This window comes from Narcine bancroftii, chromosome 4, assembly GCF_036971445.1.
Source record: "Narcine bancroftii isolate sNarBan1 chromosome 4, sNarBan1.hap1, whole genome shotgun sequence".
In the NCBI taxonomy this organism is placed as follows: Eukaryota; Metazoa; Chordata; class Chondrichthyes; order Torpediniformes; family Narcinidae; genus Narcine; species Narcine bancroftii.
Genome location: NC_091472.1, coordinates 99,917,592 through 99,932,342, shown reverse-complemented (window position 1 = coordinate 99,932,342; position 14,751 = coordinate 99,917,592). Strand labels below are relative to the sequence as shown.

Below are 14,751 nucleotides of genomic sequence, written 5' to 3'. Positions count from 1 at the left end.
ATCTGCAAACTTAACCCACTCCTCCACCTCTGCCAATTTCAAATCCTGGCAGCTAATTTTCCATGGATGCCATGCTTTATCAAACACCTCATTAAAATCCATATTCACCTGAGACGTGACCTGCCCCTCACAAAGCCATGCTGACTATTGTCATTGAGACTTTGCTTCTCCAAATCCTTGTAAATCCTGTACCTAATAATCCTCTCCAATAAAATGCCCACCAATGATGCAAGACTCACTAGTCCATACATTCCAGGGTTCCCTCTATTACCTTTCTTGAACAAGGGAACTATATCTGCCATCCTCTGATCCTCTACTACCACTGCTGTGTTCAGGAAGGGGATAAATATCCTCAACACCCCAGTAACTTCTCCCCTGCTTCTTATTAATAACCTAGGGTATATCCCATCCAGGTCTGGGGACGTCTATCCTCATGTTTTTCAAAAGCTTCAATGCTCCCCTCTTTTTTTTAAAAAGAACCCTTAATGAGATCCAGCACATTAGACTGTTCTATGCTGACCTTTTATTCATCAATGTCCCATCCCTGGAGAAAACTGAAGCAAAAGTATTCATTAAGGACATCCCCTACTTCTGCTTCCAGGCATGTGTGTAAAGCCTTTGGGGTTCTCTTAATCCTACTTGCCAAGGCAAGGCTATGTCCCCTTCTAACTCTTCCAAGCCCCTTCTTAACATCCTTCCTGGCTACCTTGTAATTTGCAAGAGGCCTGTTTGATTTTTTTTTCCCTTCCTGATCTTTGTGTATGCTTCCTTCTTCCTCTTGACTAACTGTCCCACCTCTCTTGTCAATTATAGTTTCTATTTCCAGCCATTTTTCCCCCCCATCTCAGTGAGACATACCTATCCAGAACCCTGCACAGGTTGTCCCTAATCATCTTCCACATTTCTGATGTGCATTTGAATGGAAGAAAAATTGAAAGTTACAAGGTAGGGAGGAATATATGGGTCCATACAACATCAAGGGCCAAAGGGCCTGTACTGTGCTGTTGTGTTCTATGTTCGATTACCCCAAGAACATCTGTTCCCAATTTACTCACCCAATTTCCTGCCTAATCCTGTTGTAATTAGTCCTTCCTCATTTAAACACTGTCCCATTTTCTCTACTCTTCTCCTCTGCTAAGGAAGAGACAATTGGATAAGCAAGTTTGCAGATGATACAAAGATTGGTGGTGTTGTGGACAGTGAGGAAAATTACCGTAGATTAAAAGGTGATTTAGGAAGGCTGGAGGTGTGGGCTGAGAAATGGCTGATGGAATTTAATACAGATAAGTGTGAGGTGTTACATTTTGGAAAGGCAAATCTAAATAGGTCATATGCATTAAATGGTAGGCTATTGAGATGTGCACAGCAACAAAGGGATTTAGGAGTGATGGTAAATAGTACCCTCAAGGTTGATACTCAGGTAGATGGTGTGGTGAAGAAGGCATTTGGAATGTTGGCCTTCATAAATCGGAGTATTGAATTCAAGAGTAGGGAGGTTATGATGAAATTGTACAAGGCATTGATGAGGCCAAATTTGGAGTACTGTGTACAGTTTTGGTCACCAAATTATAGGAAAGATATAAACAAGGTAGAGAGAGTGCAGAGAAGGTTCACGAGAATGTTGACAGGATTTCAAGGTTTGAGTTACAGGGAAAGGTTGTGCAGACTAGGGCTTTTTTCTCTGGAGCGTAGAAGATTGAGGGAGGACTTGATAGAGGTGTTTAAGATTTTAAAAGGGACAGACAGAGTAAATGTGGATAGGCTTTTTCAATTAAGAGTCGGGGAGATTCAAACTAGAGGACATGGTTTAAGATTGAAGGGGATAATTATAAGGGGAACATGAGGGGAAATTTCTTTACACAAAGGGTGGTAGAGATGTGGAATGAGCTTCCAGCAGACGTGGTTGAGGCGGGATCATTGGTTACATTTAAGGATAGACTGGATAGTTACATGGAGGGGAGAGGACTGGAGGGGTATGGACCGGGTGCTGGTCAGTGGGACTAGGAGGGTGGGGATTTATTACGGCATGGACTAGTAGGGCCGAACTGGCCTGTACTGTGCTGTAAGTGGTTATATGGTTATATAATTGTATATAATTATATATAAAAGCCCACCTCACTGTCAAAAGACAAAGGAGGAAAAACCCAACACCCAACCCCAACCAACCAATTTTCCCTTGCAACCGCTGCAACCGTGTCTGCCTGTCCCGCATCGGACTTGTCAGCCACAAACGAGCCTGCAGCTGACGTGGACTTTACCCCTCCATAAATCTTCGTCCGTGAAGCCAAGCCAAAGAAAGAAGAAGAAAGAATTGTCACTATCTCTGAATACTCGCCTACTGAGAGATCTATCACCCAGTACCCAATCCATTATGGCCTCTCCTGTTGTCAATTGTCCATAATACAGTGTCAGGAATCCTTCCTGGTCATGCCGAACAAATTCTGCCCCATCTGAACCTTTTCTACTAAGAAGGTGCCAGTCAATATTAGGAAATTAAATTCTCCTCATCTTGGGATCACATCTGTTCCCAAGATGAGTTTTTCCAGTCCAGATCTTCCAAAATTTCAGCCTTCCACAAACATGGCTTCCCCTCCACCACCATCAACTTAGCCCTCACCTGCATCTCCTCCATTTCCCACTCATCTGCCCTAGCCCCCTCTGCCCCTAGGTGCAACAAACATTGAATCCCTCTCATCCTCAATTACCACCTCACCAGCCTCCGAATCCAACACATTATCTGCCGTAATTTCCAGCACTTACTACAAGGTCCCACCACCAGACACGTTGTTCCCTCTCCTCCCCTCTCAACCTTCCACAGGGACCACTCCCTCCATGATTCCCTCGTGCACTCATCCCTCCCCACCTATCAATCCCCTGACACCTTCCCCTGTGGCTGTAGGAAGTGCAACACTTGTGCCCACACCCCCTCCCTCACTACAGTCCAGGGCCCCAAACAGACCTTTCAAATGAAGCAACACTTGTATATCCACAGGACTTATTTACTGTATCCGGTACTCCCTTTTTAGCATTCTCTACATTGGAGAGACCAGTCGCAGATTGGGAGATCACTTCGCTGAGCACCTCCTCTCCATCCACAACCACAGCGACCTCCCAGTAGCCAACCATTTCAATTCTGAGTCACACTCCCACACTCACATATCTGTCCATGGCCTTTTGCACTATCACATCCTGACCACCTGCAGATTGGAGGAAAATCACCTTTACCTTCTGTCTGGGTACTCTCTAGCCAAATGGCATTAACATTGATTTCTCTGGTTTCTGCTAAACTTGCTCACCTTTTCTTTCCCCTTTCCCTTTCCTGTCTTTCCAGTTCTCCCCTCTCTTCCCCCTTACCCACCAGCCATCCCCCTCATTGTTGCTATCCCCTCCCTCCTCTCATGCACCTATCATCTCCTGCCTTTGCCAACCCACCTTTTCATTCAGAAGCCTGCCAGCATTTTCTCATACTTTGATGAAGGGTTCAAGCCCGAAACGGTTCTGTATTTACACCTTTGCTACATAAAGGACACTGTCTGACCTGCTGAGCTTCTCCAGCATTTTGTTTTTTTTTCTCCTCCTAACTCAAGGCCTTCAAGGCCTCCAATGCCAGCAATATTCTTGTGAATATATTTTGCGCCTTTCTCATTTTAGGACATCTTTTCACAAGATAGTCAGACCTGCTCACTGTATTCCAAATTTGACCTCCCCAAAATCTTGTACAGTTGTAATATAACATCCTAACACTGCACTCCTGCCCTGGCTAGTGAAGACTGGTGTGCCAAATGGTTTCCAATACCCTATCAACCAGTGCTGTCACTTTCAAGGAACTATGTACCTGTAGTCCCACATCTCTCTGTCTACAAACTCCAGGGACCTACCATTACTGCACAAGTCCTGCCCTACTTTGACTAATCAAAAAGCAACATATTGCATTTATTCAAGTTAAATTCCATTGGCCATTCTTTGGCTCACTGATTCAGTTGATTGAGACGCCCTTTGTAACATTATTGTCCGCTGTATCACCAATTTTGGCATCATTTGAAAATTTCATACCATGCCACCTACATTATCTTTTTTTTTCAATGTTGCCAAAAAAGGGTTTATTTTAATGTTTGCATTTTCATTATTAGCATTTATTTTACCTTTGATAAAATCTAAATGTAATTGTGAATTTCCTGATCTACATTTTGTTTTCTTTTTAAAAATTTTTTATTTTTCACACTGTGAACCATATCAAACAAAATATATACAAATGTTTCTCATTAAATATACACAGTGGCATTTTCTCCTTTTTTCCCCCATTCCCACCCCCCTCCAAAACCAATAAATATTCAACATATACAATACAATAAAACCATAAAACAATGTCTTCACACAATGAAAAATAAACAAGAAAAATTAGTCATCTACTTTTACACACTGGATCTAGTTGTTTTGTCTTCCTATCATTTTAGGGATTGGAGGTCCGAGGCAAGTCCTTTCTGTTATGTTCCATGTATGGTCCCATATTTGTTCAAATATTGTGACTCTATTGTTTTCATTATATGTTATTTTTTTCCAATGGAATACATTTATTCATTTCCATGTACCATTGCTGCATTCTCAGGCTCGCTTCCATTTTCCAAGTTGACATTATACATTTTTTTGCTACTGCTAAGGCTATCATAATAAATCTTTTTTTGCGCTTTATCCAATTTGAGACCTAATTCCTTACTACTTATGTTACGTAGAAGAAAGATCTCTGGATTTTTTGCTATGTCATTTCTTGTGATTTTATTTAATATCTGATTTAGATCTTCCCAAAACATTTTCACTTTCGTACATGCCCAAATTGCATGTACTGTAGTTCCCATTTCCTTCTTAACAGCGAAAACATCTATCTGATAATGTTGGATCCCATTCTTATAACTTTTGAGGCGTGATATATAACCTGTGTAACCAATTATACTGTGTCATGCATAACCTTGTGTTTATTGTATTCTTCATAATTCCAGAACATAACTTTTCCCATGCTTCATTTTTTATCTTTATGTTTAAATCCTTTTCCCACTTTCGTTTAGGTTTATAGCTTATTTCATCATTTTCCTTATCGTGCGGCTTAATGTACATGTTTCTTATAAATCTTTTAATTATCATTGTGTCTGTAATCACATATTCAAAGCTGCTTCCTTCTGGTAATCTCAGTCTGTTTCCCAATTTATCCTTTAAATAAGCTTTCAGTTGATGATATGCAAACATTGTACCATGAGTTATTCCATATTTGTACCAGTGGGCTGATAACGCCTCAAACCGTGCATCTTGGCGCCTCACAGTTTGGCGGGCAGCAGCCTCCTTTGAAGAAGACCGCAGAGCCTACCTCACTGACAAAAGGCAAAGGAGGAAAAACCCAACACCCAACCCCAACCAACCAATTTTCCCTTGCAACCGCTGCAATCGTGTCTGCCTGTCCCGCATCGGACTGGTCAGCCACAAACGAGCCTGCAGCTGACGTGGACTTTTTACCCCCTCCATAAATCTTCGTCCGCGAAGCCAAGCCAAAGAAAGACTTCAACTGTTCAAATGTTAATAAATTATTTCCCAAAAAACTATTTTCTATTCTTTTAATTCCTTTTCTCTCCTATTCTCTAAAGGAAAGGTTATCTATTCTAAAAGGGATTATTGGGTTTTGTGTCAATAACAATTTTGGTATTTGGTAATTTGTCTTTTTCCTTTCCAAGTGGATCTTCTTCCATATATTAAGTAAATGATGCAATACTGGTGAGCTTTTATATTGCACCAGCTTTTCATCACACTTATAGAGTATATGTTCCAGTACCTTCTCCCCTATTTTATCTAGTTCTATCTTAGTCCAGTCTGGTTTTTCCCTTGTCTGGTAAAAATCTGATAAGTACCTTAATTGTGCGGCTCTATAATAATCGTTAAAGTTTGGTAATTGCAAACCACCTTGGTTATACCTCTCTGTTAATTTATCTAATGCTACCCTCGGTTTCCCCCTTTTCCACAAGAATTTCTTTATTATTCTCTTTAGTTCATTAAAGAATTTCTCTGTTAAGGGAATTGGCAACGATTGAAATAAGTATTGTATCCTTGGGAAAACATTCATTTTAATGCAATTTACCCTCCCTATCAATGTTAGCAGTAATTCTTTCCAATGTTCTAAATCTTCCTGTAATTTCTTTATTAGCGGCTGATAATTTAATTTGTACAGATGGCTTAAGTTATTATCTAACCTGATCCCTAGGTATCGGATTGCTTGTGCTTGCCATTTAAATGGTGATTCTTTTTTAAATTCTGTATAATCCGCATTACTCATTAACATCACTTCACTTTTATTTGCGTTGATCTTGTACCCCGATATTTCTCCATACCCCTTCAATTTCTTATGTAATTCTTTTATTGATATTTCTGGTTCTGCTAGGTATACTATGATGTCATCTGCAAATAAGCTGATTTTACACTCCTTTTCCTTTATTTTTATCCCTTTTATTTTATTTTCTGTTCTTATCAGTTCTGCCAATGGTTCTATTGCTAAGGTGAAGAATTAGTTGACCTACTTAATTTAAATTGGCTCAATGCATATCCATTTATTGTTACCTTCGCCAACGGTCCATTACACAATGCTTTAATCCAATTAATATAATTTTCTGGTAGATTGAACCTCTGTAATACTTTAAATAAGTAGTTCTACTCTACTCTGTCAAAGGCTTTTTCTGCATCTAAAGCAACAGCCACTGTTGGCTTCTTATCTCCTTGAACTGCATGAATTAGATTAATAAGTTTAGAGACTTTATCTGCTGTTCATCTTTTTTTAATAAATCTGGTTTGATCTTGTTTTACTATTTTTGGTTCACAATCGGCCAATCTGTATGCTAATAATTTTGGTTATCTTATAGTCTGAGTTAAGTAGAGATATTGGTCTATATGATGCTGGTGTTAATGAATCCTTTCCCGTCTTTGGTATTACTGTAATTATTGCTGTTTTGCATGAATCTGGCATGTTTTGTGTTTCTTCAATCTGGTTCATTACTTCCAGAAGAGGAGGAATTAATAAGTCTTTAAATGTTTTATAGAATTCTATTAGGAATCCATCCTCTCCTGGCGTTTTATTGTTCGGCAGCTTTTTTAATATATCCTGCACTTCCTCTATTTCAAATGGTTTTATCAGCTTGTTTTGTTCCTCCTTGCAATTTTGGCAGTTCAATTTTAGCTAAAAACTCTTCTATTTTATCATCTTTCCCCTCATTCTCTGTTTGGTATAATTGTTCATAAAATTCATTAAAATTTTTATTAATCTTTATTGGGTTACATGTAATTTATTTGTCCTTTTTCCTTAATGCCAATACAGTTCTTTTAGCTTGTTCTGCTTTAAGTTGCCAGGCTAATATTTTATGTGTTTTTTCTCGCTGTTTGTAATAATTTTGCTTTATTTTCATTATATTCTTCTCCACCTTGTAATGTTCAGTATTTTATTTTTTTGTTTGCCAATTCTCTCTTTTTTGTTATATCATCCCTTTTTACTAGTTCCTTTTCTATACTTACTATCTCCCTTTCCAACTGCTCTATTTCCCGAAGTAGTTCTTTTTCATCTTAGTAACATAACTTATTATCTGTCCTCTAATGAAGGCTTTCATTGCGTCCCATAATATAAATTTGTCTTTCACTGATTCCGTGTTTATTTCAAAATATGTTTTAATTTGGCGTTCAATAAACTCTCTAAATTCCAGCCTTTTAAGTAGCATCTATATGTTCTTGGTGGGATGTCCTCCAGTTCTATTGCTAATAACAGGGGTGACTGATCAGATAGTAATCTAGCTTTATACTCAGTTTTCCTAACTCTCTCTTGAATATGGGCCGACAACAAAAACATATCAATCCTTGAGAATGTTTTATGCCTACTCGAATAATATGAATATTCCTTCTCTCTTGGGTGCTGCCTCTTCCATATATCCATAAGTTTCATTTCCTGCATTGATTTAACCATAAATTTGGCTACTTTATTTTTATTTTGCTCATCCTTTTTCCAGTTTTATCCAACATTGGATCCAAATTAAGGTTAAAATCTCCTCCTATCAATATATTTCCTTGTGTATCTACAATCTTCAAAAAAAATATCCTGCATAAACTTTTGATCCTCCTCATTAGGTGCATGTAGATTGAGCAAATTCCAAAATTCTGAGTATATCTGACGCTTTATCATTACATACCTCCCTGCTGGATCTATTATTTCCTCCTCTATTTTGATTGGTACATTTTTGTTAACTAGTATGGCTACACCTCTAGCTTTTGAATTATATGATGCTGCCGCTACGTGTCCTACCCAGTCTCTCTTTAATTTGTTATGTTCCACTTCAGTTAGATGCGTTTCCTGCACAAATGCTATATCTATTTTTTCTTTTTTCAGTAAATTTAATAGCCTCTTCCTTTTAATTTGGTTATGTATTCCATTAATGTTTATAGTCATATAGTTCAACATGTCCATCTTATATCTTGTTTACACCTCATTTCCGCTTCCTCCCCACCTCCATCCCCCTTTTCCCCATTTTCATCTCTCAGTTTTCCCTTTTTAAACTCAATGTATGACAACACATTTAAAACATAAAATACTCCAACAACTCCCACACCCAATATTACCTTAACCCCAAATGCCCCCCCCCCCCTGAATTGCCCCTTATCCCTTGCCAGGCAACCACAACTCCCCTTTCCATTTGGATTGCGATCTTGTTCGCAAACGTCAACTGATTTCGCAGTGATGGTTATTCTCTTCCCACCTCCAAAACACTTTTCTTTACACATATAACAAAGCTCTCCCTTTTTTTCCCCTAACTTCCTTCCTTCCCTTCTCTTTTCCCTCTTTAGTTCTTTACATATACATTGTTTTTACATCTTTATATATGCTTTTTTGCTGTTCTTCATTCTTATTACATCTCTTCATCTCTCCTTCTGTCCTGCAAACGCTCTGCAAATTCTTGTGCTTCCTCCGGATCCAAGAACAGTCTGTTTTGCACCTCGGGAATAAATATTTTAAGCACAGCTGGATGTCTTAACATGAATTTATAACCTTTTTTCCATAGGATCGATTTTGCTGTATTAAACTCCTTCCTCTTTAAGAGTTCAAAACTTATGTCTGGGTAAAAAGATAACTTTTGACATTTGTATTCCAATGGTTTATTATCTTCTCTAATTTTATTCCTTGCCCGCTCCAGTATATTTTCTCTTGTCATATATCTCAAAAATTTTACTAAGATGGATCATGGATTTTTTATATATCTACGGTTTCGGAGCTAGTGCTCTGTATGCCCTTTCTATTTCCATTTCTTTCTGCATTTCTGTCGTTCCCAGGACCTTCGGGATCCATTCTTTTATAAATTCCTTCATATCTGTGCCTTTTTCACCCTCCTTCAGGCCCACTATTTTTATGTTGTTTCGCCTAATATAATTTTCCAAAATATCAATTTTCTGAGATAACTACTCTTGTGTCTCTTTAATTTTTTTTGTCACTTTCTTCCAATTTTCTTCTTAAGTCATTCACTTTCATTTCTACAGCCGTTTCTCGTTCTTCCAGATTTTCTTATCTTTTCCCTATTTCTGTCATGACTAGTTCTAATCTTTGCATTTTATATAACCATATAACCGTTTACAGCACAGAAACAGGCCATGTCGGCCCTTCAAGTCCGTACCGGTTCACTTGAACAACTCCACTAGCTCATCCACAAACTCCTGAGGAAGTAGAGGCTTTCTTCATGATGCCATTGGTGTTTTGGTTCCAGTATGGGACAGCATTCTGTGTGGAATCACCAATATTTTATGTACTTAGTGCCACACCCAATGAAGCCAATCATACCATACACTTCTTTACCATCATATCTACCTAACTCTCTCTTGAATATGGGCCGACAACAAAAACATATCAATCCTTGAGAATGTTTTATGCCTCCTCGAATAAGACCTCACTCTTCTCCAGATTAACCTTCATCTGCTATTTCTCATTCTATAACCATATCTGATTAAAATCTTCTGTTCTTTTAATTTTTCTTTTAATTGTACTAAATTCTAATGACAACCATTCTTTTAATGCTCTCATTTGTTCTTCAAAAAAAGCTTTATCTATATTCTGTCCATCTGTTTTACCTTCTATTTCTCTGTGAAGATCTTGGTGGTCTTCTTCTTCCTCTTCTTCTGTGTCTGTACCTGTGTTTGTGTCTTCTTCTCTTCTTTGTATCTGTGTCCCTTTTGATTTTCCTGATGAGTTGCTTGTATCACTTTGTCGGGCCTCTTCTTGCTGTTGGTCTTCTCCTTCTGAGCTGCTCATCTGTCGGGTCTCCTGCTGCTGCTCCTCTTGCCGTTCATCCCATCGACTTCCTTTCTCGCCCCGTACTTCACTCCCTCTCCTTCCGCCTTCCTCATATTCCAGCTGAGAGCCCTGGTGCCGGACATCCCTCAGCTGGTCGCACTGTGGTTGCCTGCTCCTCGGCTAAGCCCCCCTCCCATCGGTGTTTTCTTTTACCTTAGATTGCACTCTCATATTTGGCTCAGAGAGCCATTTTTGCAGTCCACCGGTCGGGGGGTTGCGACTCCACAGGTCTGACACCAACCTCGGAGAACGGACATTCTTTGCCACCACGGCTCCCTGTTCCTTCGTGCAGGTGACGCCTTCTTTCTTTTCCGGTGACTTTTTTTTCCATTGTTTTTACTTTTCCTTCTTGGGTGCCATCTTCTTTCTCTTCTCTGCAAGTTTATCTTCTATTTCTTATATTTTATATTTGTTGAACTTTGTCTTTTCTTGACTTTTTTTCTTTTTTTCTGGAGGGCTGGTTTTACCCTACTGGCCATTACTCCATCACGTGACTCCTCCATTCTCATCCAAATTCTCAACCGAGATGAACAGCATTGGTCTGTGCAGCATATCAGTGTTCTGAAAGAATTCTGGATCCAGTGGATTAACCTGCCCTGGATCCGATGGACTAAGCCTGTCCTGGATCTGTGGCTATTGAGCAGCTGTAACTCACAGGGAAGGTGGGCAGAATTATTCTTTACAGGCGATAAGGATGAGTGTTAACCCTACTGAACTCACAAATAAATCCATTACAGAATTAAAAGTTAACCGAAGAGAAGTTGTGCATTTCAACTAATCACATATTGTAATATTTTGATGAAGGGGTCAACCCTGAAACTTTGGTTATGTATCAATATCTTTGCTGTATGAATTACATTGTTTGACCTGTTGAGTTTGTCCAGCATTGTGTTTTTTACACATTGTAATATCAGGGCAAAGAGTAAGGGGTGTTGAAAGGAAAGCCAGATAACTATGAAGCTGAAAGGAATAACAGGATATTTTGATCAGATAAGATAGAGTATGAGAGAGGGCTTGCATGGAGCATAACCTATCATATTGAATTACTTGTCTATGTATTGAAAACTATTGTGAACTAACTCTCAGTGGTAATAGTTTCCATTCTGCACATTTTGATAAAATCTAGAATTTTCCTCTGGGGGGTTCTGGTTTCCTCCCACACATTGAAACATACTGGGGGCTCAAGGTCAATTGGGTGTAAATGGGCAGCATGGACTCATAAGCCAAAATTGCCTGTTACTGTACTGTATGTCTAAATTTAATTTTAAAATTTTAAGTATCATAGTCTAGATGCAGCAGTTAAACAAGAAAATCTGCAGATGCTGGAGTCGAGCACCTTACTCATCCAGGTAAAAGCAAAAACAGGCAGACGCCTAAATAAAAAGGTCAAGGGAGGTGGAAAGAGGAGAGGAATGAGCAAGAGGAGAAGTATAGGCTAACAGCACTAATTTACCACAGCTTACAAACAAATAAAGAATACACTCGTCACTCATTTATTTCAGCCAATCATGAAGTCAACTTTATTATTCACTGCCATATGGATGATCCTGATACTCTCACTCTCCTCCTCTTGTGTCTGAGATCCATCACCCGTACATTGACGGTTATCACACCCGCGTGTGTGCGCTGTGACTCCCACATATCACATTGCTTACATCATCAGCGGAGATTGGCACCACTCCCGACAAAGATAAGTACACGACCGCAACAAGTTCAAAGGTCGAGGCAGGTGGGAGGGTAGAAGACAAAAAACACTCATCACTTCATACAAATCGCCCCCTTGGTAGTTACCTCTGTGACCACAAGAACTGCTACACTTGCACCTACACCTCCTCCCTCACCGCTATTCGGGTGCTCAAACAGTCCTTCCAAGTGAAGCCACACCTGCAAATTGGAGAAACAACATCTTGTATTCTGTCTGGGCACTCTCCTGCCAGAGAGTATTAACACTAAGATCTCCAATTTCCGTTAACCCCGTTCCTTGAGTCTATCTCTTTCCCTACCCCTCTGTCTCCTTTCTTCTAGCTCCCCACTCCCTTCCCTCTCCATTCAGAGAAGTACCCTCTCCCACTATCACTACTTGGCTTTTTTCTCCTCCTCCATCACACCTGTATCCACCTTTGACCTCTTGTTAGCCTGTGCTGCTCCACTTGCTCCTTCCTCTCTCCTCCCCTTCTCCCCACATATTTTTGTGGTTCCTACCTGTTCTAGTTCATACCTGATAAAAGGCTCAGGCCCTTTCCTATAGATGCTGCGTGACCTGCTGACTTTAAAAACATTGTAACTGTATAGTTACTCTAATAGGCACAGCTTATTGTTTGCACGTCAATTAAACTTATCTGCTGCTATTCTAAATAATATAAAAAGCTGTCAAGTGCCATTTATTTGGAAGTGCGATTTAAAATTTAAAAATTTAAATGTACAGCGCAATAGCTCACAAGTCTGTGCCGCCAAATTTACACCCCATTAACCTACACCCCCAGCATGTTTTGAACGGTGGGAGGAAACTGGAGCCCCCGGAGAAAACCTACGCAGACATGGGGAGAACATGTGGTTTTGCAGAGAGAGAAAAAAGTGTGATTTTTTTGAGGGAGAGGGAAAAGTCAGTTTTGCTGTAGCTTTTAGAGGCTGCAACATGGCAAGCTGGCAGGCTTGTTGAAAACCCTTGTAGTCCCTGCAAGAGGAAATGGCTGGATAGATGTTTTTCCTGAAATCAGGGAAACAAGAGGAACTCTGTGGTGACCTGGAAGAAGTGTTTATCATTTGGAAAACCCATGATGGGGCAAGTCTTTTTGGCAAGACGCTGAAGTGGCTGATTGGAGGTAATCAGTTTGTGTGTGTGTCCAAACTCTTTACAGACAGTGTAGGATTCAAAAATGGTTCAGTCCTGATCACTGGCATTGTAAAGGCGTTGCGCTAACTGCAACGCCAAATGTGCCGCCCTCAAGATTGTCGCTATAACTCCACTGAGTGCACGTGGGAAGTCTTTCTTAAACTTGACATTTGGTATGTTAGTTCTACTCCATTAAGTAGAAGAAACATTCTTTTCAAAAATACACAAGGATTTTTATTTCTTTATGAATATTTAAAATACTGGAAAACAGATTAAACAGTAGCTTTCCAGGAGCATCAGTTAATATTTGGGAGATTGCTGAAAGGTAAAGGGTTACCTTCAAAGGTTCTCGTTTTAAGAGAGAGATTTGTTGCTTGTTGGACACACACAAAAACTGATTTCCTCCAATCAGCCACTTCAGTGTCTTTGCAGAGGTAAAATTAGGAAGACAAATACGGAAAGTTACAAAGTTTCTCCTCTATCCCATCACTAAGATGTGAATTTTCTTTTTAAAAGATGTAAATGTTGAGTCTTGGGGAAATTGTTTTTCAATTGAGCCAACATGCCAACAGCAGTGAGTTCAGAAAACTTTGTGGTTATCTACAGATAGATGCTCTTTGATGGTTTTTTTTAAAATTTAATGTGTGCATGTTGCTGATTTTGCCTTCAGACCTGGTTGGCTGCAGATTGTCCTAGTCTGAGGATTTTAACAGTGGAGTATGACACTCACCTCAGTGACTGGAGATCCAAGTGCCCTGTGGAGAATGAGAGGTACCTTCTTGGCTCCTGTCTAGTACATTTAAATATACAAGGAGGAACAGTAAGAATTTGTTTTTGTATATATTCATATCATGTTCTGGTGTCAGGCCCTGTGATTATCATAAATACACTAAAGTGCTGGAGAAATTCAGAAGGTCTCGCAGCATCTGTAGGAGGCAATGATATATAACTGGTTATATATCTTTGCTTCCTATGAATGCTGTAGGATCTACTGAGTTTTTCCAGCATTTTTATGTATGTTCTGGTGTCAGTAGTTTAGAGATATCAGCAGTTGCCTTTCTGATGGCAGCAAATGAATGAAGAATGTCTTGGATATTTTGTCAAAAAAAAACTTGGGGGAGATCCTGAAACTTGGTACATGGCAGGACCCTTAGGAGCACTGATGCACAAAGGGATCTTGAGGTGCAAGTCCAGATCTCCCTGAAAGTGGCAACGTGGGTAGATGGCATTCGGCATGCTTGCCTTCATTAGGCCACTGAATATAAAAGTCCGAAAGACATGTTAGAGCTGTTTTGGTTTGACCCCATTTAAAGAATTGTGTGCAGTTCTGGTCAGCATATTACATACAGGAAGGATATGGACAGAGTGCAAGAGGTTCGTGAGAATGTGGCCTGAATTAGAGAGTATTAGCTATGAGGGGAGAATGGGCAAATTTGAATTTCTGTCTATGTCAGCTTAAAAGATGGTATTTGAACCTTAAAAATGTCACCCCAAAACTAGGGGTTGTCTTGTACGCCAATTATTAATCCAAACCTTAATTTCATGTGGTTTAGAGTATTCCCCCATG

The 14,751-nt window shown here is 39.6% G+C and overlaps 1 protein-coding gene across 3 annotated transcripts in view; it reads left to right on the top strand.

Annotated features, from left to right (window-relative positions):
- The window catches only part of serac1 (serine active site containing 1), a 180,249-nt gene that overhangs the window by 119,785 nt on the left and 45,713 nt on the right, over window positions 1-14,751 (top strand). For 2 of the 3 annotated variants that reach the window (XM_069932194.1, XM_069932193.1), the window contains exon 12: window positions 13,855-13,955. The exons of the other annotated variant lie outside the window; for it this stretch is intronic. In XM_069932194.1, coding sequence (XP_069788295.1) covers window positions 13,855-13,955 — 101 coding nt within the window. The remainder of the gene's footprint in view (window positions 1-13,854; window positions 13,956-14,751) is intronic. 3 annotated transcript variants of the gene reach the window in all.